The 26253-nt window shown below is 50.5% G+C and overlaps 5 protein-coding genes across 7 annotated transcripts; 1 reads left to right on the top strand and 4 right to left on the bottom strand.

Moving 5' to 3' along the window:
• Positions 1 to 50: 50 nt before the first annotated feature.
• Positions 51 to 3806, bottom strand: LOC112877958 (peroxidase 5-like). Its single transcript, XM_025942331.1, has 3 exons — positions 3474 to 3806; positions 2892 to 3080; positions 51 to 940 (listed from the first exon to the last, which is right to left on the bottom strand). The coding sequence occupies exons 1-3, from the start codon at positions 3717 to 3719 to the stop codon at positions 362 to 364; spliced, it is 1014 nt and encodes a 337-aa protein (XP_025798116.1). The 5' UTR covers positions 3720 to 3806; the 3' UTR covers positions 51 to 361.
• A 3789-nt stretch (positions 3807 to 7595) lies between these two features.
• On the bottom strand, positions 7596 to 9115 carry LOC112873451 (syntaxin-52-like). The gene is made up of 7 exons (XM_025936396.1): positions 8853 to 9115; positions 8642 to 8743; positions 8433 to 8539; positions 8223 to 8323; positions 8071 to 8115; positions 7799 to 7885; positions 7596 to 7622 (listed from the first exon to the last, which is right to left on the bottom strand). Exons 1-7 carry the CDS (start codon positions 9113 to 9115, stop codon positions 7596 to 7598), a joined length of 732 nt encoding a protein of 243 aa, XP_025792181.1.
• Positions 9116 to 11095: 1980 nt separating this feature from the next.
• Positions 11096 to 12770, bottom strand: LOC112873450 (peroxidase 5-like). Its single transcript, XM_025936395.1, has 5 exons — positions 12743 to 12770; positions 12130 to 12357; positions 11866 to 12023; positions 11593 to 11758; positions 11096 to 11517 (listed from the first exon to the last, which is right to left on the bottom strand). The coding sequence occupies exons 1-5, from the start codon at positions 12768 to 12770 to the stop codon at positions 11096 to 11098; spliced, it is 1002 nt and encodes a 333-aa protein (XP_025792180.1).
• A 315-nt stretch (positions 12771 to 13085) lies between these two features.
• Positions 13086 to 14373, top strand: LOC112877873 (nascent polypeptide-associated complex subunit alpha-like protein 1). Its single transcript, XM_025942248.1, has 3 exons — positions 13086 to 13402; positions 13613 to 13746; positions 13851 to 14373. The coding sequence occupies exons 1-3, from the start codon at positions 13225 to 13227 to the stop codon at positions 14190 to 14192; spliced, it is 654 nt and encodes a 217-aa protein (XP_025798033.1). The 5' UTR covers positions 13086 to 13224; the 3' UTR covers positions 14193 to 14373.
• Positions 14374 to 14537: 164 nt separating this feature from the next.
• Positions 14538 to 26052, bottom strand: LOC112877871 (endoribonuclease Dicer homolog 1). Of its 3 annotated transcripts, XM_025942246.1 has the most exons (20): positions 25650 to 26048; positions 24487 to 25507; positions 24293 to 24406; positions 21725 to 21935; positions 21183 to 21577; positions 20879 to 21101; positions 20520 to 20692; positions 20307 to 20429; positions 19821 to 19981; positions 19510 to 19743; positions 19275 to 19425; positions 19003 to 19182; positions 18701 to 18862; positions 18531 to 18626; positions 17822 to 18444; positions 17595 to 17695; positions 17238 to 17437; positions 15826 to 16734; positions 15525 to 15689; positions 14538 to 15437 (listed from the first exon to the last, which is right to left on the bottom strand). In XM_025942246.1, the coding sequence occupies exons 2-20, from the start codon at positions 25486 to 25488 to the stop codon at positions 14874 to 14876; spliced, it is 5787 nt and encodes a 1928-aa protein (XP_025798031.1). In that variant the 5' UTR covers positions 25489 to 25507; positions 25650 to 26048; the 3' UTR covers positions 14538 to 14873. The 3 variants fall into 3 exon arrangements, with proteins under 3 accessions (XP_025798031.1, XP_025798030.1, XP_025798032.1); XM_025942245.1 differs by having other exon boundaries at positions 24487 to 26048; XM_025942247.1 differs by lacking the exons at positions 14538 to 15437; positions 15525 to 15689; positions 15826 to 16734 and having other exon boundaries at positions 17351 to 17491; positions 24487 to 26052.
• Positions 26053 to 26253: the final 201 nt, after the last annotated feature.

Below are 26253 nucleotides of genomic sequence, written 5' to 3'. Positions count from 1 at the left end.
CGGCCCACGACTAGCGACGAAATCCAGCAAGCACTCGTAAGCAGGAACACTTGGAGATCCTTAGATGTACAGTTCCTTGCTGTCCTCTGCCTCATGGTTACATGCAAGTACACAAGCTAAAAGAATAAAATAAAACTATATATATCTCATCTCATCAAAACCATAAAAAGTATAAAAAAGAAAAGGACAAAAAATGTAAATAAAAAAGGAGGAGACCAACACTATACGTCTTACTCTTACACAACTAGCACGATCGAATCATCGCCATCATCAGACCAACAATCTACGCCGTTACATACATTTTAATCACACGGCCCACCCAATCAAGACACCACCGCCGATGGACGGACGGAAGGACGGATCAGTTGGCGACCCGGCAGGTGGCCCGGATGGTGCCGGCGGTGCCGGTGAGCACGCCGATGGCGCCCATCTTGACCATGGCGGCGGCGAAGTCGGTCTGGAACGTGTCGGGGCTGTTGGTGTACCCGACGACCTGCGCGGCGGTGGTGGGGTCGGCGAGGAGCGCCTGGTCGGAGGCGAGCAGGCCGCGCTTGGCGACGATGGAGGCGTAGTAGTTGGTGTCGAAGGCGGTGGGCGTGACGGGGTCCATGGCCACCGTCCCGTCGGCGCCCGCCGGCTGCTGCGGGCACTGCTGCGCCAGCGCCGCCAGGTAGGTTGGGTCCATGCTGGGGTCCTGCCCCGCGGCGTTGGGCCCGTACGAGTAGAGCCGGCTGTCGAACGAGCTGCAGTGCGCGTTCCCGATGGTGTGCGCGCCGGAGAGGGCGACCATGTCGGCCTGGGTGAGCCCCTTGCTGCCGAAGATCTGGTTCAGCTGGCTCACGCTCGCCGTAGGGGGCGGCAGGTTGCCGTTGGTCTCCTGCGCCACCGAGACGTTGCCGTCCCGTCGCCCCGCGGGCACCTGGTACGCGTTGCCTCCGACCTGGTACACAAACGATTCATTCGGTCAGCACCAGTCGTGCAATGGCCGGTCATTGTGTGAAAATTGGCACACACACTAGAGAGTTCAGATCATCAGAACAAGACGAGCACAGATTTCTGGGCGTGCCAGCAGAACATCTAGTAGCTTGTCCCCCTTGTCACTGTATCAAATCCGGCTATTGGCGAGCGCTAACTCAGCAATGACAGGGACTGGGCACGAAGGCACATGGCCGGTGACAGGGCACGGCTCAACTGCAGGCATGGGAGGGAGACAAGCTGGTGGCATGTGGGAAGGGGGCGTGCCGGCCACATGGGTGCGCCACGGATCCACGCCCCCACCCTGTTACCAAGACAAGGCCCAAGGCCCTCGTCGTAGCTTTCGCTCTTTCCTCGCCGGGGGTTTTACTGATCCGTCACGGGACATGGACGTCGAACCGCCAGCCGCCCAGCTCCGACGATGGTATTGCGCCGGCTGGTTTGTGTCCTTCTCACGCTCTGTTTCCAGCTGCAAAACGGAAAGTTCTCTGTCCTACGCTTCCCTGCAATGAGCGAGTGACAATGATCTCGGCAGCTGGTGCTGCATGTGCACGCACCGTCAGAACGGGACTGCACCAACTTTCAAGCTCAACTAACTGGACTTCTACTAATCCCATGCTATTAGTAGCTGACTTAACAGTATCACTGTTTTTAGTACTGCTATATTGCGTGCCCAGGTACTCCTAGTTCGGAATGTAGCTGACCAGATGGGACCCAGCCATAGCGGCTGAAGCCAACTATTAAATTACTAGTGCTGCTGGAACACGATAGAACTGCAACGGTCGTATGACCAATAATGCATCAGAAGTTCTCCCTACCACCACCTAACGGCATCTGAACACAAACGCTACAACAATTGTTTGAATCAGAGCTGACCATCACCGCTGTGCATAAAACAGCTCAACTTGCAAGAGACTGAACCTTATTGCAAGCGTAAGAAGAAATTTGGAAACGCTGGACCTGCACTTCCTTAAAGAAATGTCCAAAGAAAGAGAGAGCCTCGGAGATCGGCTGCACTGAATTACACGGGCTTTTTGCGCGGAGATCGGCGCCTGAGCTTTGGGGAATGATTGGCACTGTGCATAAACCGCACTGACTTCTACCATTGCTAAAAGCCCCCACTGATTAGGCCAGAGTGCTTGCAGAAAGCAAGCTTTTTCTCATCTCACGACGTTTTCCCTCTAGCAATGCACTGGACACATCTGTTGCCTCGCTGGACTGTACTAGCTAGTCAGTCCCCTTTGGAGCCTTCCTCCGCCGCATCTCATCAGAAAGGAGATTAGGGAAAGGGAGGCAGTCCTCTTCCTGATCCTAGACCTTTGAGCGCGACATGATCATGTGCCACTCGCTGGCTGTTACGGACGGACGCCCAACGGTAGCAACCGTGCCGTAGCGGACCGGCGTGTACCCAAAGAAAAGGATGGCTCGTGGCTTGGCTCCCTGCCGGATGCACGGGGGCCCCCATGCCGGCCGTGCGTGCGTCGCGTCGCGTTGCTTCGGAACGTAGCCATGGCGCGGTCGCACCGGATTCCCCTGTCTGGATGATGCCGATGGCGACGTGCTACGTGCAAGGTTGATTCGGTGGACATGGAGTCAGGGGCTCAGGGCTCTTGCTTTCTGTGAAAGGCTTGGGATCGCTCCCAGAATAAAAGGCTACGGGATGCGCCGTGCCCGTGCCCGGCGCCGTTTTATATTCCAAGCCGCTCTGCTCGGTGGCATCCTAGTGAAAGAAAGAAAGAAAGAAAGCACCGACGGATTGGCCATGCCTCCTCATCAATTGCGTGCGCCGCGCGCGCGATCCAAGACAGAGCTCCCCACTTGCTAGTACTACGTGGTGTCTGTGGTCTTGGTAATCGTTTTTACTATTGCCGAAGCCCAAATTGGAGAAGAAGAGGATCATGGATGGATGGACGTACCAGCGCTAGGGCGTCCCTGGCGGCGAAGGCGAGCACGTCGGCGCAGGAGACGACGCCGAAGCAGGCCTGCTCCAGCCGCGTCTTGGCGCTGTCGATGACCTCGAAGCCGCGGAGGCTCGTGTTCGGGGGCGCGTCCTTCTCCGCCGTGTTTCCCGGCGTCGAGTCCAGCAGCACCGACGCGTCGCAGCCCTGCAACCAGGCCGTTTTAACCAACGATATAATAATCAGTTGCTTTTTACTTCATGCAATGCAACGAGGCTGTAAAAATTCCAGCACCCGACCCTGCCCACCGGTGCTTGATTGCTGTAAGAGAGAAAAAAGAATATGTGCGGGAGCAGGGGAAGCAGAGCAAGGCGCACGGCGAAAGAGGCAGGCTCCACGTGCAAGCCAAGCACATCACGTTTGCATTGGATCACTCCAAGCCACCCCCCCCCCCCCCCTCTCATTCTCAATCAGGCAACGCAAGGCACCCCGTCCCCGTGGCCTAGGTGTGAATCGAAGCAGGCGCCATCGATGATGAAAGCGAAAGGGTCGGAGGGGAGAGCTAGCTAGCTCCGGCGGCACCAATGCACACGCACGTACCCTGACGAAGCAGTCGTGGAAGTGGAGGCGGACGAGGCTGGCGGCGACGCCGGGGTTCCCGGACACCGCCTTGCTGACCTCCTCCTGCACGATGATCTCCGCCGCCGGGCACAGCGTGTCGTAGAACCCCACCTGCAGCTGCGCCCGCGACACCGCCGCCGCCGCCACCAGCAGCACCGACACCAGAGCCACCCGCAGCTGCAGGAGCCGCGACCCGGCCGCCGCTCTACTTCCTCGCGCATCCATCTCCTACCTGCCTTCGCCTTGCCTCCGACTGGTCCGGCGGCTGCGGCTGCAACAGTCCACCGCTTCTTTTTATTTTTCGCGCGTCGCTAGCTAATGCTTGGTGGGACTCTGGTCGGTCGCGGCGGTTTTATAGGGCAAGGCTGGGTGGCCACTCCATGTGCGAGCGAGGGCCATCGTTAGTGGAGGAGAGACGGGGCCCTTTTTAGATATGATTGATTGAGGCGATAAAAGGCAGGCCACAGATTATGCTCGAGATCTGTAGAAACGATTCAGGCTTTTGGTTGCCATCAGCTGCTGTTAGCAGTAAAACGTCGATCATGCATGGACAATCGGACTCGGCATGCAGAGGCCCCAGTGATTTCAGCAGCACAAAGCTATGGATTGGACTGTATGCTAGGACGAGCTCTGGGAACCGTCGTGATGATGATAACCGATGTTCTTTTCCTCTTCTCTGACATGGAACTTTCTAGTGCGTTCTCAGTTCTCACCCATGCTCAGATGGACCAGGCAGCAGTACTAGTACAGAGATGGTGGATGATGAATGGGGAATGGCTGTACAGTGGCCTGCCGGCTTAATTATCGTCTGCCAAATGCTGGTGATTCAGCTGGCACTCCACAATACGGGCAAACTCCTGGCGTGCATTCAGGGAACCACTGCACTTTCTCAGCAGTTCCATCATTGTAAGCCAGGGCACCTCCCGTGTGCTACATGCGGACGACGTCGTCAGTTCAGTGCCCGTACAAAAAAATGCTGGGTTGCTTCAGTAAGCAGCATAAGCAATGGCAGTCAGTGCTCATGAGCAATCATCTATCTCTTCATGAGTTGCGTCCCGGAAGCAAAGATCGTCAGCACTCAGCAGCCGCGAGGAACGCGCAATCATGCCAGCTAGCCGCGCCGTCTGTCGTACTCGTACGGGATCCACGGGCACCCAACATGCACTGCATGATTGATCGAATTGCTTCATGGATTGGATTGTGGATTGGGCTCCAGTCTCCTGCCGCTTACATGGAGTGAAAGCCTTTCTAAAGACGCATGATTGGAGCAGTTTTTTGTCCTGGTAGTGGTAGTATACTTACTTAATTGCCAAGAGAAGTCTGTGAGTACTTGAGTAGTGAAGCGTGGTTAGTTAGGGCCAGACAACTCAGGCCAGATTCAATTCTGTGGCTGGCTTCAGAGAAAGAGAGGCCAGATCGTAGTGCCTTCCACGTTAAGGAGGAGAAGCTTTCCTTCAGCGGAGCCATTCCTTAAAGGTGATCAAGTGCCACGAGTCCCACCGCGTTTAGATCGGATCCGTCAGTGCAGAAACTTTACCGAAAGGGAACCTAATGCAGAGGCTGCAGGGGCGGGCCGCAGTTGGTCCATGCAGTTTCTTGGTAAAGTTACTCAAAGCTAGCTAATCTCTGAATACTGCTGAAAGGTTCTGACCGAGGTCTGCATCGCTGGCTCACTGTGGAACTGGGACTAGGAACATTCTTCTCTGTTGGTTTCGCGGTGAACTCTTCATCGTGCGTGTCACAGTGCTGTAACATCATCACTCAGCTTCGACTGTAGTCGAGGGAGGTCTCTCCGTCTCTGCTTGGTATTGGTGTGGTAAAATTCTGAAGGGGGTCCCTTCAGGGAATAGCACAAACTATACTGTCATTCATAGGATCAGAAATGTGTTTTTCACTGTAAAGTGGGATTTTTTTTATTTGCCAAGTGTAGAGTGGAAATTTGAAAGAACATCGCTAGCTGCTACCTACCACCAGGTGAGGTCCATTCTGCAGGCTGCAGGAGGGGGCTGCCATGCCAACGCGCTCTGGCGAATGGTGGCTGCACATGCAGGTCAGCAGTGTTGGGTGGATGGACGCACAAATCGGATCCATGCTATCCGTAGCTAATCAGTCAGTAGATCATGGCTGCTGTCGGTTTGACCGCAATTCCAGGAGCAGCTAGCAACCATGTCACAGCTCAGAGGAGGAAGCTCCAATTCATCCTGCTAGTTGGCACTCTGGCAGCCCTGCTGACAAAAGAAAACAAAATGCAGCCGGCTTTGTGTTCCTCTCTTCTTGAGACGTCTCAATTTGCGGATCAAATACGGCATGGAATCAATCTGCAGAGGTCACGACCATCCTTTTTTCTAGTAATTGAAAGGAAAAAAGCTCACGTTCATCTTTTATACGAGGAGGAAAGAAAGCCTTCTTGTGTGCTAGCTCCGGGGGCTCTGGCTCTGGCCAAGTGGCCAAGGCCAACCACTAAGCCCCCATGCTGTTGGCTCGCGCTGCAAAGTTGGATTCGCTTTCATCGCGTCGCAAGCTTTTGCTCCTTTTCGGCCTCGGCTTTACGGGAAAAAAACTAGCATTAGCGCCAAGAAAGGCTCGAGCTCAGGCCCCCTAATCATGCGGCGTTTTGGTTGCATTGGTGCTTATTGTTCAGAAGATTGTTAGGTACGATTGTGCGCGGCACATGACAAAAGTGGGTACGCACGTTGGCATGGCGGCACGGCAAATCCACAACCCTGAGGCCAGAGGCTGTGGGCACCGCCCCTACTAGCGTTCTTAATTTTTCCAAAGACACCGTCTGGAACCTGTGAGCTTGCATGTCTCGTCCTGCCTTGCTGTTGCCGAACAACGCAGGCGTCCATCTCACATTCGCACGCGTAGCACAAGTACTTGTATGACTCAGATTTGCACTTTTATAATTTGGGAAGAAGACACTCTACAATCGTTGGGAGAGGGGGGAGAACAGTAAAAAGAATGGCTGCCGCGTACTTAATTCACAGCCCTGCAGTTGGCTGCCGGTGCGCACCTGGATGCCGCCCATCTTGGCCATGGCATCGATCGCCGAACCTGGCGGCTGAGAGGTAGAGGCTGTAGGCTGTAGCCTGTAGGCGTTCTGCGCCACCAGCGCGGCGGTGGCGTTGTCCGTCGTCAGGGCCTGGTGGAGGTGAGGAGGCCGCGGCCGTCGAGAAGATTCTAGTAGCTCGGGTCGAACGCCCCCGGGCTGCCGGCGTCCATGGCCACCGTGTTGTCGTCGCTCCCCGGCGGACACGCCGGCTCCAGCTGCGCCGCCAGCCCGGCGTCCAAGGCGGGTCCTGGCTCGTGCTCGAGTTGTAGGCGTAGAGACGCGAGCGGAACGAGCTGCAGCGCGACACGCGCGGGCGCGCGCCGATCGGGTGCGCGGTTCTCGTTAAAATAGGCCCATGGCGACGGCGAATGAGCTGGCGGTGGAGCCGACGAGGAGACGAGAGGGAGGAAGAGAACCAGTTGCCCAAAACAGGAACCTTTAAGCCCCCGATTCGGATCGCGATTAGTAATCGCGATCCGAATTAAGGGATTTTGTGTAAATTAATAATCCAAAATAGGGTGGTTTATATAAAATATAGGATCACGATTATTAATCGCGATCCGAATCAGGGGTTCAATTGCAAAAGTCTATATTAATTTCGGGCGGGAGCCATGGCCGCCGGCGATCTCCGCTGCTCCGCCGCCGTACCTCCCGCGCGAGCCTCCGTCAAATCCTCGCGAACTAGAGGTTCCTCAGGCCACGCGCGCGCCTCCGCCGCCGCTCACGCGGACGGGGCAAGCTCTGCCCCCATAGATGCTCCTGCGGCTGCGGCGGCGCATCGAGACCGCGCCATGGGCGGAGTAGACCGGCGCATCCTCTATTCCATGGTGAGGCGACGAAGACGTACGCCGGCGACGGTCTGCTGCTGCTGCTTGCGAGGCGAGTGCTGGCTCGGCTCCAAGCCAAAATGATTAAACTCGTGTTTCGTATCACACTTGTAATTAACTCGAAATCATTTGGCAAAAAAAAATCAGGCCAATGATTTTTAAAAGCAGATTAGCTTTAGTCCGCTCACAAGTCACAAATTAAGGTCTCTCCGGCAGGGATTATCAGACTACAATATTGTACCGCTCGGACTGAATAAACAGACATCATCGAACTATTTAGAAATCATCATGGGTAATGTTTGAGCAACTTTGGAAAGGAAAAGTCAGTTGTTGGACTGTCCAGGCCTGAAAAATCATGTCTCCTGGCCGTTAGTGTTTGATTGTTAACTTGCTATCAGAGCCCAGACTACGGCAACACAGATTACAGCGGCGATGACCGACAAGACTATGCCCCAGCAAGAACCGCCTTTCCTCATGCGCATGTTCAGTTTTTTCAGCCTCTTCATCGCACGCTGCAGGCACACAAATGACAACCAACATGTCAGCTCATCTAAGAACAGTGGCACGTATATAGGTCTTCTGAAATATGCATGCATGGCCATGATGAGATGTCAGCTACTATCTTGGAGGAAGTTGATTAGCAGTTTAGTTTGGCTGTGGAAGGATGAAAATTTCGAAGTAGGTGAGGCATATATACCTCTAGTTGAGTGCTTGTGTCTTCAACACTCTCGTCCAAGTCGTCCTGCAACGCTTTCAGGTGAGAGTGATTTAGAAACAAGTTTTTTCTGAAAAGGGCAAGTTGAGCCCAGGTTCATTTTCAGGAAATACTGCTGGCAGGCTTGCACTTACAATCAGCCTAGTTTGCAGGTCCAGCTCCTCGTTAATCGCCAGCGCAATGTGCTTCGTGCTGACAACGGTCTCCTCCAGAATCTCCAGTTGAGAATCCTGCTCTGCACCATGTACAAGGAGCTCATCACTTTAGCACACAAATGTCTCATCTTCAGGTGATTTCAGTGATGCAATGATATTACTAACTAAAAGGGGAAGGCGGAGCTTTACCTTTGATGGCCTTTCTCTGCAAGTTGACCATCTCACGGTTGTCCATATCGGCAATGCTGTTCACATCTATCTTTGCGCTCTTCTCGCTCGATCCACACAAGTCGTTCCTGAAGATTCAGGAGGAGGAAGAATTTGCTCGAGGTTCAGTCTTGCTCTGAAACAGAAGCAGAAGATGATAGCTCTGAACCGATAGCAGAAGATTAACTCACCTGTCGGACGAGTACTTCACGGTGAACTGCCCGCCAACTTCCTTCGCCTTGGAGCTCAGACCGGAGAGCTTCTCGGCTAGCTTGCCCAATTGTTTCAAGCTTCTGCAATTCACGTGAAAAAAACTTGTTACTATATATATTCCTGTAATGTTTTCTTCGTTCTTGTTGCCATCATCAGTTGCAACAAATAGAGGAGAGTAACTTCACGAACATGTTTTGCTTCTTTGGCAGATCGGACAAGTCCTCCCGCAGCATGTCGAGCCTGGTCCCGAGGATGGCGACCTTGCGGCGGATCTCGGCGGTCCGGCGCTGCAGCTCCCGCCGCAGCGACGGCGGCACGGACTCCCTCTCGGCGATCCGCTCCACGACGTCGTCCACCAGCCGCTCGGCTTCCTGGAACCGCTTCGTCCACTGGTCCAGCGGGGAAGACGACGATCGAACATCACCTCCGTGCGGGTTTGTGATTGGAAGCATTGGACGCGCCATGTCGCTGGCCTACGGACGCGGCGGCTATGCTGGGAGGAGCCTTTCTTCTTGCCTTGATTCGCCCTGCAGAATCCCGGCGGGTTCCCCGTCGAAATTGGTCCTCGAGGTGTTATTACTCCGATGCATCGCTCCATGAACGGGGATTTGGTGCCGTGCTTTGCGCGATTCGACCAGGAGGGAGAAAGTTGCCACGAGCACGACTCGAGTCAGGTTTCCTTTTCTAGTTCCGATTCGATCACGACTTGGAGGCCCATCTGAAGGTGTTTAGGCGATACACAGTCCAACAAGCTCTTTATCATCCCCCACTGAAATCAGACCAGTGATTTTCAGAGAACACCAGCTTATCGCGGCAAGACGGAGGCGCCCCAGGGCTCCCCGTCCGCAACGCAGCCAGCGGACGCCCCGTCGGTGGCCGCGGACCACAAGACCAAGAAGCCGTCGTCCTCAGACGCGTCGCGGCCGATCGGCGCGCTCGCCGCCGCGTGCTCCGTCGTGCTGGCGTCCCTGTTGTTGTGATGGAGCTGAACACTGGCAGCACATTCAGATTCAGTGTTGCCTGACAGCTCGCTTCCTTCACCAAACACAATACTCCGGTTTCCCTGTGATCTTTTCCTCCGTCCTGTGCTCGGCCGTTCGTTGATTGAATTTGTTGCTGCATTGAGACCCCTCTGTGTAATTTGAGCAAACACTGTAAATTATTTTCTCTTCCTATTTTTAGTGATAGTTTCAGAAGTCAGAACACATTCTCTGGTTGCAGAGCAGCAGTGTGCCATTTCCAGCATCCCCTCCAGATGATGAGCATCAGTGTGCCCTTAGGGTCTTGTCTTCTCTTCCGCTGAATGAAATATTCAGACTTTCAACACTTCCTCTGAAGTCCGAAACTCTGAATATTTCCAACTGTCCTGTCTTCTCTTCCGCATCACACCTGGATGCGGCTTTTGCAGCGCCATGCATGTGCGCTGCTGCCGGCGTGGTCGCGGATGACGGAGCGCGCGGCGGCGTGGTATCTGGTTGCTGCGCCACCCCTACCGCCGTGAGAGCGCCTGACGCATCGCGACGCCGCGAGCGGCCCTACCCACATGGCGTACGTGGAGAAGGGGGCGCCGGAGATGCCTGGTTGCGGTCTTGCGGGGACGGAGGTTTTCATAGTCTCGTCGTCGAGGAAAGATTGTGCTCGTGCTCCTCTCCGGCTCTCCCCCGCTCCCACGCCGCCTTCCGGATCTCCGGCGGCCCAGAGATTTCAGAAAGCAAATCCGAATTCAGGGATCTTTATGTAAAATACGGGTACGTATTTTTATATAAAGACCCCTAATTCGGATCGCGAGTAGTAAGGGTTATGTGAAAAATACGATATAGTATTTTACATAAAACCCCCTATTTTGGATCTAGGGGGTTATTTAAAAAAGTGTGGATCAATTTCGGGCGGGCGGCATGGCCGCCGGCGATCTCCGCTGGCTCCGCCGCCGTACCTCCCACGCGAGCCTCCATCAAATCCTCGCGAAGTAGAGTTGCCTGAGGCCCCGCGCACGCCTCCGCCGCCGCTCACGCGGACGGGGCTGGCTCTGACCCCACAGATGCTCCAGCGGCCGCGGCGGCGGCGGCGGCACATCGAGACGGCGTGAAGGGCGGAGGCACCGACGGATACGATCACCCTATAATCTACAGATCGAGTAGCGGAGAGGCGGCTCCCGCGGACTGCGGCATCGCGGCACCAGCATACTACAGAGTAGAGCGGAGACCATCGATCCTCTGTTCTTGTCTCCTGCTACAGCTCCGACCGCAGCCGTAAGCTCCTTCGGCGGAGCAGGGTGAGATGACGAAGACACACGCTGGCGACGATCTCCGCTTGTCCATAATGGCACATGATCAACATGATACTGTCGCAACAGTCATGAACTGTTTATTTATTTCCACGACCAGAAGCAGCAGAACAACACAGGACGACGAAAAATCGATGGAGCGGATGCTTCAGTTGACGGCGCTGCACTTGGCCCTGATCTGGCCGCTGCTGCCGGTGAGCACCTGGATCTGCCCCATCTTGACCATGGCTGCGGCGAACTTCTGCTTCCACGGGTAGCTCCCGTACGCGCTCTGCCTGACCTGCGCGGCGGTGGGCGCGCTGGCCAGCAGCGCCTGGTCGGAGGCGAAGAGGCCGCGGCCCCGCAGGACGCCCCAGTAGTAGAGCGTGTCGAGCGCGTAGGGCGTGCGCGGCTCCATGGGCACCACGAGGCCCGGGTCGACGCCGCCGCCGGGGCCGGTGGCCGGGCACGCGTGCTGCAGCTGCGCCAGGAACGGCGGGTCCAGCGCCGGGTCCGCCGCGCCCGTCGCGCTGAAGTTGTAGAGCCGGTCGCTGAACGCCGTGCAGTGCGCCCGCCCGATAGTGTGCGCGCCTGCCATGCACCGACCGACACGTTTGAACGTCGCTGAACGTGACAGGCACTGTGCGTAGGTAACGTAACGCGTACCTGAGAGGGTGACCATGTCTTCCTGGGTGAGGCCCTTGGCGGCGAAGCTCTGGGTGAGCTGGTCCAGGTTGAACGTCGGCGCGGGGATGTTGTCGGGCACCTCCGACGCCATGGACACCGTGCCGTCGCGCCGCCCTCCCGGCACGTCGTACCGGGGCCCGCCGCTCTGCGCATCGATCCATCCATCCATGGCACAGACAGGTCGTCAAGACTAGTGCAGACACACAGCTAGCTAGTGCAGCAGAGATGTTACGTTGTTCTTGTTTGTTTTACCAGCTCGACACTGTCCCTGGCGGCGAAGGCGAGGATGTCGGCGCAGGAGACGACCCCGGGGCAGGCGTCCTCGAGGCGGGCCTTGGCGTTGTTCACGGGGGAGTCCCGCTCCGCGGTGTTGTCCGGCGTCGACTCCAGCAGCGTCGCACCCCTGCAACGCAACCGAGCAGCGATTGTAAAGGGCTCGTGCATCGCTGCTAGCAGAGTGAGGGATTGATATGGTCGAGCAGTAGCTAGTGACGACGCCAGGTGCGTGCTTAGCTACCCTGACGAAGCAGTCGTGGAAGTGCATCCTGACGAGGCCGGCGGCGAAGCCGATGTCGCTGTGCAGACCCCGGATGACCTCCTGCCGCACGATCATCTCCGCCGGCGGGCACGTCGCCCCGTAGAAGCTGGCTGCAGTGCCGCCCCGTTCCCGCCGGCGCACATCGCCAGCAGACTGGCCATCGAGTGCACTACTGCCACCGTGATCCACCACCCCATCTTGTTGCTCTCCCCATCAGAGTACAATGGAACTAATGTTTCTCCAACACTGAAGTGTCTCTATGATCGCCGGCTTGCTGGAGCAGTGAGTTGACACGAACTTGGCAAGTCAAGGTGCATATATATAGCCAGCCTGATCCTGAGTTCTGACACGTGCCAATTCGTTCGTGCATGTTGTTAGGTGAAGTGGCACTTGAAGGCTCGATGGCATGACCTGCAAATGTGGGTGTTACGCAGGAGATCACTGAGCTGCCCAGCTGCCGGCGTCTGCCAGCTGAGTGCAAGCGATTGGCCTAGTAGTGTAAATTAACTCTCATCTATGCTTGGTGTCATCTAAGATTTGGGCATGGATTACATATGCTCGGCAGCAGCTAAGTTATTAGTGAGTAGTGACCACAGGAATCAGACCGGAGCATCAACATGTGTGCAGTGCAGAGCTCTGTTCCTCGCCCATCTACACTCCACTCTTCAGTGCTCCACTCCACAATGCAATTCAATTTCCAGAGGGATTTGCACGAGCAGCTAATGGAAATTGCATTAGCTGGCCAACACCAAGCAAACCTCCCAAACTATTTTATTATACTGCACAGTTTGCTACGAGACCCTGATGGGCCGCGTTCGCAACAGGCCGGCCAACACGGGCTGGAAGAGCCCAGCTCGGGTGGGTACGCAAGCCCACCACCCAGCGGGCGACGACACGGTTGCGGATAGATAAGGCCTGCGCCGGTCTCCGCGCTCGCTCGCTCACACTCTGCTGCTTCCCCGCCCTTATCCTGAGGCCAGCCAGCACCCGTTCGTTCCCGTGCGCCACCACCGCAGCAGGTCGCCGCTGCGCCACCGCAAACCCCGTGCTCGGTCAGCCGCGGCCCAGGCAGGATGGTCAGCGAGCAAGCGCCGCCGGCGGAGGTGGAGAAGACCGAGGCGGCGGAGAGCGAGGAGGCCGCGCCCAAGTCGGAGCAGCAGGCGGCGGACGAGGCGCCGGTCGTCGAGGACGTCAAGGAGGACGAGGACGAGGACGATGAAGACGACGACGACGACGACGACGCTGATGAAGGTACCATGTGTTTTTTTATCATGTTATAAGATTGATTGGCCTCTGTTTGCTGATTCTGTCTCCACCGCGCGCGTGGAATCTTCTCTACTCTTCTGGCACTGACAGCATGCCAGTGTGAATGTTTCAGTGTTTGAATTGCTGCAATAGTTATAGATTAGCACCTGCCGAATGGGGAATCTTACGTGCAGTATCTGCTGTGCCCGCGTGCAGGTGAGCTCGGTGCAGGGGCAACCGAGGGCTCCAAGCAGAGCCGGAGCGAGAAGAAGAGCCGCAAGGCCATGATGAAGCTCGGAATGAAACCCGTCACCGGCGTCAGCAGGATAACCATCAAAAGAGCCAAGAACGTAAGTCAGAACACAAGCAAGCTTTTGTCCTCCTTGATTTCGTTCGTCATGAAACTCCTAGCTAGTCTTCTGTTACTGACAGCCGTTCTTGTTCTTTGCTCCAGATACTGTTCGTGGTGTCGAAGCCTGACGTGTTCAAGAGCCCGACGTCGGAGACGTACGTGATATTCGGCGAGGCCAAGATAGAGGACCTGAGCTCACAGCTGCAGGCCCAGGCCGTGCAGCAGTTCAGGATGCAGGACCTCAGCAAGGCGATGGCCAAGCAGGACACGGCGGCCGCGGCGCCGGCCGACGAGGAGGAGGAGGTGGTGGACGAGACCGGGATTGAGCCCCGCGACATCGACCTCGTCATGACGCAGGCCAGCGTGTCGCGGGCCAAGGCCGTCAAGGCTCTCAAGGCGCACGACGGCGACATCGTCAGCGCCATCATGGAGCTCACGGCCTAGAAGACCCTTCCTCGCTGCTTGCACCCTTACACCCGGTGGAATCAGATGTTTTCATTATTTTTGGGGATTTGCAATAAGATGTTTTCGTTGCTCACCTTATGGACGTTGCATCATGTCAGTTTCCAGATTAGTGTCATCATCATCAAGTTGTTAATCGAATTATTATTTCAGTATCTTTCTAGACGAGTATCCCAGAATGGACTCCGCAGATTTATTAATTCCCTTGCTACCAGGTGGCAAGGCCATTCTATCCATATTCCAGCGCAAAGTTGACAGTTTTGTTCATGCATGATGCTACATAGAATGTGAGGTGCTGTAAGCAGTAACTAAGCACTGAGAAATAGATACATGATAAACATGTAAGGTACCATTATAATATAATCGTACTATAAGTTTATTGGATCAATGCAATGCATTGTGCTGTAAACACCTTATACAATCGACGAATGGGAGGCCAACAATATCCTATATCAACCTATCCTTTCTTCTATTGCAATTTGCAACCCCTATTTGTGACACCTCAATACCTCACCAGTAAATACCTAATAGTAACCAGCGGCCTCGACAAAATAATCCTCTAATCTCACTCCTCAGCTCTGCTTATGTTTTTATTTGTCAGGGCTGAAAAGCACTGAATGGGTATAAGAATGCTGAATGCCCCCACCAAGAACATCAACTAAACTATTTGCCGTCAGGCTTGTGTTGGTAATTCCTATTCAAAAGCTCAAGAAGAAGAACGGCAGCAGAGTCCTTAGCCTTCTTCACACTCGGCATTGGCTCTCCAATGCACTCGTCAGTCCATCCACGGTCAGATGTATTCACCCTTACTGCATAAACAAATCTTTTGGCATGGGCAGGGCCGCCCTCGTTTACGCACCTGTATTGTGGCATTGGCCACTGCTTTCTCAAGCAGATGTCGTTCAGGGTCTGCCTAGTGAACATCTGAGAACCATTTTTCTTCTCACCGTCCTTTTCGGTATCTTTCTTTGCTGCGGTTTCCTTCTCCTTCAAGACAACAAGCGCATTTCTCGCTGCCAACTTTTGTGCCATCTTCTTCTGTGGGTTTTGAGCTACACCAATCTGAATACCATCAACAAAGACTTCAACGGTAGCTACATTGCCTGTGCGGGATGCTTTGTATTCTAATCCTTCAGCTTGCTGCTGGCAGCGCTCTTGGAGCTCCCTAACAGGATGCATTGGAAGGGTGTCTGGTGTTACCATTGGATCAAGTAAAGGCTGAAAAACCTGGCATAACAGTTTAATAAAAGGAAACTTAGTATTTCCACATGAGGATGGACACAACTTTGTTTCAAGGATACAGAAACTAATTACCTTCCAGACTATCGAGGTATCATACCCACTATCCAGGAATATTGCACCAGCAATAGACTCAAAAATGTCTCCAAGCACCTTAGGAGCCTTACAATCCCCAAGCCCAAAAGAATTGAAACCTGGTTTTGAAAGCTCCTCCTGGACATCCTTTACGAACTCCCGAATCTTCAGAGGATAGAGATAAATAGTCAGCATTGCTTCCAAAATGCAGCAAGAATTTCAACACAACCCTACTCCAGTCCAACCATCACATCATAAAAGACAAGGAAGGTCGCCGCTGAACAAATAAAGAGGGACCTACCTGTGTCTCCAATGCAGACGATCCATGGCGAAGATGTACATGCAGCTTATGCTTAACTGCAACCCTTGCAAAGTTCTCATTATTAACAGCTGCAGCTCTCAAGTCAGTCAAGCGGCCAGGAGGTAGGTCAGTATAAGTGAAAAATAAGTGTTTTGTAATTAGATGATCCAACACAGCATCCCCAACAAATTCCAGGCGCTGGTAACAGGAAACACCAGATGATGGCCTCGATGCATGTGTGATAGCCTCAACAAGTAAGCCTTTAGTCTGAAACTTGATACCGAGTGCACCTTCTAATGTGTCAAAATCAATGCTTTTCATTATGCTCTCAGGTATGATATATGGCTTTGAAGTAGGGATCTCCTGAGGATCCAACTCTGCATGGATCCCGATCCATCTCATCAGGTGGTTTGCAGCGATTTTCCCTCCTGCTACGTAGTAGACACCAATAAGTGCTTCCACAACATCTGCTAATGTTTTGCTAGACAGAACACGATAGCAGCTAGAATCTCCCTCAATTTCACCGTCTTCTTGCATGCTATCCGCATAGTCCTCATAAGAATCCTTGTGCAATTCACAACGAGGACTAGATTCCTCAAAGATGGATGGTTCAGAATCTCTTGTTTCTTCGTCAAATACAGGCAACACTCCCGGAGCTGCCCACCTTGATGGAGCAAATCGATCTGCTTGGATATAAGTTTGGAGGCTTTTATTCAGAGCATATTGGTACAGGATCATGTTGCTAACCATCTGCTGCCGCATCCTTGTGAGCTGCCCCTCATGCTTTTGAGGATATTTTAGGAAAAGAAATCTACTTACAACCCATTTCAAGTATGCATCACCCAGCAGCTCTGCTCTTTCATAGCAGAATGTCTCCTGGCATGATGCAGCAGTCAAGGCTTCTAATATCTGCCATGAGCCACAAACACACAAAAAGAAAGAGCCATTAATCGATTCCACAATCTCTCTTTTATTTGAGAATATAATTTAGCCCTTGCACGATGAATCTAGGTGAATAAGAACAGGTTTATGCTCTTTTTGCAACAAAAGCACAATCTTTTGGAAAGGTTACACCCTTAAATTTGCCATGCTGATTGTCATGTCCAAAACAAGCATTAATAGCACGTGGTTTGAGTATATCCTGGTTTATTTAGCTAAGTTTTCTTACTAACAGCCACGATGCACCAATGCTAGGAGCAATAACGAAGGCACAGAGGTGTATGGTACACTCACTTGGATGTCATGTACTCATGTAGTCTTAGCATCTCAATAGACGTGGTGTATTACAGAAAGGATAAATTTTATTATAGAAAAGATAAAATTTAAGTGTCTCACTACAAGTAAATTCTAGTAACAGGGGATACTAGAAAGTTTCCCCTTAAAAAATGTAGGGTTGAGGGGTGCAGGTGTACCTTATTTGCAGGAACCGGATAACCAATTATGTCCTTCAGTTGAATTGCAAGAAGCATGCTCTCCACCCTTCTCATTATCGAGGGTAACCTCTGAGCTCCACGAATAAGTGATCCAGGAAGAGGATGAACAAGGCACAATTCAGGTGGTAAATATACATAGTATGTTTTGTCAAGGTTCTCTGAGAACTCTCCATTGTTAGCTGCAAAACAATAGTAGCATACAGCCCATTATACAAGAATGGTCCCACTTGTAACTGTGTTAAGAACTAAGTTAGTATTTCTTTATTAAGTTAATGTAAGGTTTAAGGCTGAAATAATATAAATGAAATCTCATAAAAAAGAAATGCACAGCTTTACCTTCAGAATGCTCAAATCTAGGAGAAAGTAGATTCTTGCAATATGAAACACCACGTGCCCGTATAAGAGGCTGTTTCTTATAAATTAACTCCACGCCATACCTGAGAAAAAAACACCAAGGGTCACAATATTGCTGCTGTAAAGCTATTTTGCCATAAAGGGAAAGCAAAAACAATCAGAACTAAAAGGGTACTCTGCTTGTATTCAGCTTCAAAACGTTATCTTACTTCTGCTTGTAGTAATCAGCATACGAGCTGTACTCCAATGGACCCAGGTAGCCCTCTTTCCTAGGGAATGAATTTTCTGCGTTCATGTTGTAGCAAATACTGTCCACATAGAACCTCTTTCCTGAGTGGGCAGCAGTTACAACCATTCCAGCAAGATCTTTAGCATCCCATAATGAATCTGCCATGAACAACTTGCCTTGGTTTTGATAATCATTAAAATGCCCCCTATCACGAGCAGGAACTAATCCAGATGCTTTGACAACATCAAAATCAGCAATGGCGCCTCTAATACCATAAGTAGGATGGGCCTTCTGTCCAAAAGCAGATCCATTACGCAATTTCCCGAACCCATATTCCCTCCTATCTCCGCCAAGAGTCCTTTCATTAGTGCCCAGATAGACATCTGGGCGTGCCCTCTGCAGAGGATTGTTCCAGGCATCAGAGTTCACAATGCTGTTAACTAAGGTCCAATCTATCTCTCTTAAAGCATCCATACATTTCTCAGCCCCAACAGGGACAAAGAGGTATGCTTTTGCTGGATCCCAAGGTGTAGTTAAGGGATCAACACCAACATCAAGTACAATGCTCATAAGCCTAACATGAAAGCTCTTCAGCAGGACCAGCTGGTATCACAGGAATAGAAATTAGCTACATTAACGTAAATTATCGAAATGAAAGATGATGCTTCACATTTTTCAAGCAAACCAACCTGACTTTCTGTAATTTCAATTGGTCCGCGGAATACGAGAGATGCCTTTGTTATCATTGTCCTAGCAACAAAGAGATCCATCGTCGTCGATAAAACCTAAAAATTGAAACATTATAGACTCCAGATTTTTTTCAGTCAAATTGTATAATATTGCCAGATAACAAATTTACCTCTGCATCCAGCTCATTGCCAAAAATAAGAGCAAAATTTGAAAGTTGTGTAACAAAAGGGTCCTTTGAAGTCCCAATGTTCACACAGTTTACAGAATACATATATAACTTAATAAACTGTGAGCTTTGGCAACCATCTCTTCCAGATAAAATCCATTCTCCCTGTGATAAACAAAATACAGTGAAATGAGACTGCAAGAAAGCAACTAGAATTATAAACCAAATACTGGAGCTTGAAATGCGCCACTAAGACCATTCCAAGTTCAAACTCAGAGATAATGAGTGAGAAAGCAAATGCTCACCCGCAGAATTTCAGCAACCCCTTCAGGATAGAATTCTCTATGGCGTGCTGTTCCAGGGAGTGGATCACCTTCATCATTTTGTTCTGTCTTCTCTCTTTCCCCACTTCCTCTATCAGGCAAAAGCATATCTGTGAAGGCACCCATTTCATGTAGCTTCTTACAAGCAGCTAAACAAACAGCCTGCACAAAAACAGTCAGGCATGATTCAAACTTATGGACAAAATAGGAGTCAAAAACTGAATAATAGTTTGTTCCAATGGAACTGCCATTACCTGCTGTGCCAGACGTATTGAACTGCATATAGGGCCTTCAAGCTTCTCAAATGGAGCATTACAAGGGAGCTGAAGCTTGCAAGAATATTCTGTTGAACCCTCTGGCTTCTCATGCTTTTCCATAATAAATTCCGGACGAAGAATCGAGTATCTGGGAGTAGGAAACTAAGGATGAGCCTGCAATTTTAAAAATTAATTGAGCAAGTATATTAAACAAATTAGAAGAAGTCTGTACCTGTCACTTGGCAGCTGTGAGCAGTAAAAATGTATGAGTCCAACTGCAGAGTTCAAACTGACAACAGCACCTGTGGATTCAACCTGATACATAGAATCAGGTGATGTATCAACAGGGCTTATCATAGAAGTACCATCAAGATGGCTGAGATCAGTTCTCTCAATAGCTTCTTTTCTCAATGTCTCCTCACTACTCCGAGCATGTTTCAAGAACGCTTCATGCGACAAATTTCCCCTAGTACAATCAATTAAGTTCATGGACTTAAACAGAGCATATTTTAATTGCACCAAAAATTTGGGTGACACAAGTACCTTTCAAGCATCAATATGTAGTCAGATCCAGGCTTTCTAGCACGACCCCGAGACTGTATGTAAGCCAAAACAGTCTTTGCAAGGTCAAAGCGAATGACAACATTGCACTGTCGAATATCAAGTCCTTCCTCTGCTACACTAGTTGCAACTAGCAGCGTAACCTACAAACCGATGACACAGTGGCTTTGATAACCGGATAAGTATGAAATACGAGGCGTAAAAATTAGCTCCAATATGCCCCTAAAATGGGGCTGCATATGCATAGCACGCAGTTAAACCTAACTAATATTAAAACTATAACAGATGGTACTAGGAAAGAAAAATACAAATGTAGAATTATGTTATGAGTAGAAACATACATGGGATCATGAAATTTCACAAATATAGTTGCACAGAATTACAGATAGTTAAGGCAAGCAAGCATAGATAACATAGAACGTACAAAAGATGGGTGCATCCCATTGAAAATTATGAATAGAAACATACACGGCCATCACGAAATTTTGCAATTGTATCCTGCATTTGGCATGACCGCATCTCTTGGTTATTGTTATGACCTATCAAGCTTGCACACCGTATAAAGCCTAAGGATGGAAGCTCGGCAAAAACCTACAATGTCAAGAAAGGGAAATAAATCAGAGAATTCATAAATGGTTCGAAAGTACTTGATCTTAGAATGTGGAAGAACATAGTCTTCACCTTAGGGAGGACTAATGCTGTAACCACTCGCTCTACAAATATGATAGCACGAAAATCCTCAGTGTGCTGATACTTGAGAAGTATTTTGATCAAAGCCTGCACCCTAGGAGTAACTTTTCCATCAGCCACCGCAGCACCAATAACTTCATCTACATGTTCACCTACAGAAACAGCTGGTGGAAAACAACAGCATTAAAACGTGAAACTAAGACATTCTTGAGTACAATAATGGATAAAAAATAAGCAAAAAAGGTGCTGATGATAGAATGAAGAAATAAGGGAAGTTCATAAGGAAAAGGATAAAGGGAAAACGATGAGCAGAGAACACATTCCGCAGGAAGAAGAAAAACTATTAATACCATGACTGTCAGGTAGCTCCCCCTCCTCAAGTTCATTTGGCTTGTGGTTTTCAGCATTAGGCATTTCAACATCATTATTATCACTTTTCATTGCAGCCCCTTCAGTCAACTGGCAGTGTAACAAATCAACAACCTTTTTCAAATATGACTCTTGAAACTTAACATCAACCTGATAGTTTGCCCTCTCATCATTCTGTAGTGCCGTCAAAAATGACTGTGCAACCTGAAATTACACAGAAATAGCTGTTAGAAACACATGGCAGTTGGCAATACACTAGTGCACTGTTAAATGTGACGCCAGTACCTTGTAAGCACACCATTGTCCTAGTTCACCCAGAGCATAATTTATAGCTCTCAACTTCTGAATTAAATTAGCTGCACCATCACTTTCTGTACGCTCAGAAACACCATAGACAAGGCGCAGCTCATCTCTAGAGCCAGCATCCCTAGCTCCCATGAACTGCCATTTAGTTCTCTTAGCACTAGAAAGCGCAGCTTCTTCAACTGTGGCTTCCATTTGTTTGATCTGTTCATGGAAAGACAAAAGAGTGGCTGCTTTGTCATAGTGGACAATGACTTCAGATGGCATGGGAACATGTTTCTCAAGCTCTTTCCGGTCTTTGATTGTAGATACTATGCAATCCAGTTTACTCTCAAGATTTCGTATCTTGATAGCACAATCTTCTTGGCTAGTCACTCCTATCCAAAGAGTAGTACTAAGAAGCATCAGAAAAACATACATATAATAGAACGCAAAGATGTAGTTAAACAAATATGTGACAGAAAATGCCAAAGAAAATATGCATGGAATAGCAAGGATACACTGAGCGGACAGCAGAGCCGTACCCTTTAAGTTAACAGGTGAAGCAGTCATGCCAAACACAACTGGCCTCTTGTCCTTTGGAGTGGTGTGATAAAATTCTGACATGACTAGAGAATATGGGTGCTTTTTCACTGCATGATGGCACTCATCTAAAATCAGAAGGTGTATGGCATCCATTTTAATAATACTGTGCCTAAGGATGTTCAACAAAATCTGAGCTGTCATTACAAGTACCTGCGTGAGACACGTATAAGTAACAGAAATAACATCGCATTGAAATGATAGCATGAAAAGGACAAACAGGTGATTTATTTGCTTACGATACAAGTGCCACATCTTATCACATAAAGTGGAAGCAACAGGTGAAACAACGGCTAAAAAACCGTATCATGGTCCTTAAATAAGTAGCGAGGATTTGTTTTCCCTTTATAGATCCACTAGATAATTGAGAGAAAAGACAAAAGGCTCTAATACACCTGTGAATTTAGCCAACCTACAGAGAGATACCTCTTGCTGTGGAAAAAAACTGCTGGCTCCTCATGTTACAGATTTGGATTAACGGAGGTGGAGAAGTACATGACCAGCACCCTCGCGGCCGGCAGTCCTGAAGAGGGCGGCAGCTAGGGCAGGGAAGATGCACGTGGGAGGGGGGGGGGACAGTGGCGGCGGATAGAGGTTGAGATTGTTGAGGGTTTTCTAAATCTTTCATCAGTTTACAGGTACTCCTCTATATTTTTAGAATAGTTAATATGACCAGGACTAATACGTTGGACCCAGTCTAATTACATCTACAACCTTCCTAATTTAAATAATGTCCTACAATTAATAACTTACCGACGAAGGTAATTAATGGGTGGAAAATTGCATAAGCATGAGCAAATGATGTCTATTAGGCTTGGGTGTACCCTCAAGTTCAATTGACAAATGGTTGCTTGCATGTACTACCCTGTCACAAGTATCAATGCACACATATTGTCTCCAAAAGAACAAGAAACAAAGAAGCTAAGATTAAAGGCAGCAACAATTTATCTCATTATCAAGTATAAACTAAGCCCTCCCTAAAAAGAGGTGTAAACTAAGCCTGTACATTAAACAACATCACCAATACGTTAGTCACCTAGATATGTAAATAACATATCTCCATTATAGATTTACTAATTTTGATTTGAAGTCTAAGCGAACACAACAAAGAAAGTTCCAAGCAAGTTGGAGTAGGTTACAGATGCGGAAGGTGGGGAAAAGGGGGGGGGGACTTATATAAAAATGCAAAAACATCAATAATAGTAATATTCTTAGGAGATCTAAAGGTTTGTTCATGGTTAGCCACATGGATTTCCATGCACTTCAATCCAACTATCCAAGGATAATTTTCTGGGTATACTCCACACTTTCAAGTCCGTTTTTCCTGCCTCCTCCCATGTCAGGTTCAGTTTCTAAGCAAACACAACATTCAAAAAGATTTAGATTGTTTTTTCCCTGTAACAGCTTTACTATAAGTTCTTGTTTTCAGAGTCCTTAAGAAAGAACCATTTGTAATTCTTTTGTGCATGACTACACCTATGAATGGAATAGTATAGAAATCATAAATACACAAGGCCATTTGATAAAAATATGTATGCCTAAACATCTTCTAGAAATTTGATAACCCAAGCACACTCCTTGCTTCAGGTGACATTGATCTGAGGCCTCTTTTCTGCGGATGTTTATTATCCGCTGCTCTTCTAACCATTAGATTTCGAAATAATTTCGATTTAAGCAAAAAGAAGTGATTTAAAAAACAACTCTTTTCTTGCATTTCCAAATTATCACAGATATCAATTAACTGAGCGTTTGGATTCTTGGAGTTATCATGCCATTTTTCTTAGTCAGATCCATCTGCTATTACCTATGAGCTCTCGTACTATGAAGCAAAGCAGTTGAAAATTATCTCTCTATTATCTTGTATAACTATATCAATACAATCCACATGATTATCGCAGAGAAACCTGCCTTGCATCATAAGGAAAAATACAGACAAAACCTGAAAACAGCTAGTAGGATTACAGCCACCAGATTGATTGAGTGAATACATAATACTAAGACAGGAAAAGGACAAAAGAGAAGTTGGTAGGTCTGGTTGTGTACATATGGTGTGAGCGTGCGTGTGTGTGGTTGTGTCTGTATATGTTCAGACGCTACAGGTCTGGTTGTGTACATATGGTGTGAGTGTGAGCGTAAACAAAAATATATCTGCTGAACTAGTAGAAGAAATAACTATTCCTGTAAGGTGACATGTGCACTACTTCACTCAAATCTATAGAATAATTATTTCGAGGAAACATACTGTAGTAATGGCCACCGTGATGGAAGGAAAGATAATTACATCTAGAGAAAGATATTATTATTACAACTTAAATAATCTGCTAAGAAACAGTTAAGAGTTCATTCGAGTGTCTTGGCTACCAACCAGTTAAATGGACGAGCTACTGAAAATTATAGTTTCCTAAGTCGAAGCACAGTGGCTATGTGCAGGTTTGCTCAGAACTTAGCCATAATACATTGTATATAGAAATAATTTGGAAATAAAAGAGCGACAGCACCAAGGAATTTACCTGTTTTGACTCAAACTCGCGTTGCCATTTTCTAGAATCCCAGAAATCCTGCCCCATCTCCCCACAGTAGTGCCCAACACAATATCCAGTCCTCTCGCGTATCACTTCAGCTTGCTGCAATTCGACCAATAAATTATAATTGCATCCAGAAAACTTGTGATAAAAACTTCTAAAGGCTCACTCTTTAACAGTACCTGATACACAAGAGGCACCTTAGGCACCAAGAAGACAGCAAGCATCTTTTTGTTCTCCTTGCGCATTTTGTCACAAATACTTTTGATGAGCAGAACAGCTATGAGAGTCTTCCCGGCACCAGTCTCAAGGAAGGCAATTGTGTTCCTGCTCTTTGCTTGCTCAAGCACCTCGAGCTGGTACTGCCTCGCCTGCTCCTCAGTGACAGGCTTCTCCTTCTGCGAGGCTACCGTCTGATCCACCTCCACCTTACTCTCGGCAGGGCTTCCATCCTGCGTCCTGGCGCGCTTTCCTTGGCGGTCCACCTCAGCCTCCCACATGCCATGGCGGAACACCATCTTGCCGCCGCGGTCACGCTCCCAGAAACCTCGAGCCTCGCGTCGGTGGTGATCATGGGTGTGATGACCGTCGCGGTCGCGTTTACGAGGCCTCTCGTGCTCCCGCCTTCCACGCCGGTCCTCCCAACCACGAGAGGGAGGTGGCGGCGGCGGACGCCGCCGCCAGTCTTGGCGGGGTCCTCCAGTACCAGCTGCAGTGAGACGCTGGCGCTTCCCGTCCCTGCACTCCCCGCCGCCATTGGCCGCGGCGACCGGGGACTCCCTCCTGGGCTCCTTCCTCGCCTCGACGCCGTGGGTCCTCTGCGCCGCGTCCACCACCGCCACTGCATTGTGGGCCACGGCCGCGAACGCCTCCTGCAACTGCGGCTGCGGCTGCGGCGGAGCCACGGGCGCGGGCGCAGGCGCAAGCGCATGCGCAGGAGGTGGCGGCGGCGGCGGCGCGGGGGTGGTCTCGGCGTTGATGCTCTCGAGTATCCGATCGATCTCGGCGACGAAGCCATCATCGGCGCCGCAGTCCATCGCGGGTATGAGGCCCGGGTCGAAGTCGGCGGACGCGGCGAAGTCGATGCCGCACAGCAGCGAGGCGCCGTCCTCGCAGGCGTCGTACCAGTACGCCGCCGACGCGTGCTCGCCGCCGCCGGCGTCACCGGCGCCTCCTCCCGCCATCTCCCCGCAGAAAAAGCAGCTGCACCAACAGCAGTCACACCGACAGTTACAGACCACGAGTCCGCCGCTAATCGAGCAGCAGCAGGGGCAGGAGAGCACAGAGCAATCAGAATCAGAATCTGAGAGGAGAGGAGGGAGGCGGAGACGAATGTCGCTACTACTTGTGGGCGTCGCGGCGGCGGGCGGACCGGGAGAGAGAGTGGAAGAGAAAGAGGCGGTGATAAACCGTACGAATCACGCAAGCGCGAGGCGCGATGCGCCGGGGGCGGGGGCGGGGGCGGGAGGGAATGGAGTGGAGTGGAAAGGGGATGGCGATGCCGGGTTCCGATTCCGATATGGGGGTGGCGGAAGGCTCGATTCGATTCGATTCGACGGTGTATCAACGCTACTCTTTCTCTTCACTCTCTCTCTCTCTCTCTCTCTCTCTCTCTCTCTCTCTAGCTCTGATCCTCTCTCTCTCTCTCTCCCTTCACGTCCCTCGTGTGCTCTCCCAGCTCTGATTGATGAGAGGGGGGGGGGGCGCGCCCCCAGCAAGCCGAGAGAGACTCGACGAAGCAGATGGAAGGGAGGGGGGGGGGCGGAGGAGGACGGAGGGACAGCAGACGGGACCGACCGATTAATGGACCCTCGCCCTCCCCTGGGAGCAGTCGCTCGCCCACTGACGTGCGGGCCACGGATGCAGGCCAGGGTGTGGCGCGGTGGACCGGGCCTAGTAGTGGCGAGACCATCGGCATGGACGGGGCCTGCTGCCCCGTGCTGCCTGCG

Source organism: Panicum hallii, chromosome 9 (assembly GCF_002211085.1).
Source record: "Panicum hallii strain FIL2 chromosome 9, PHallii_v3.1, whole genome shotgun sequence".
Taxonomy (NCBI): domain Eukaryota; kingdom Viridiplantae; phylum Streptophyta; class Magnoliopsida; order Poales; family Poaceae; genus Panicum; species Panicum hallii.
Note: the sequence above shows the minus strand (reverse complement) of the source record. Positions and strands in the feature narration are given on the sequence as shown.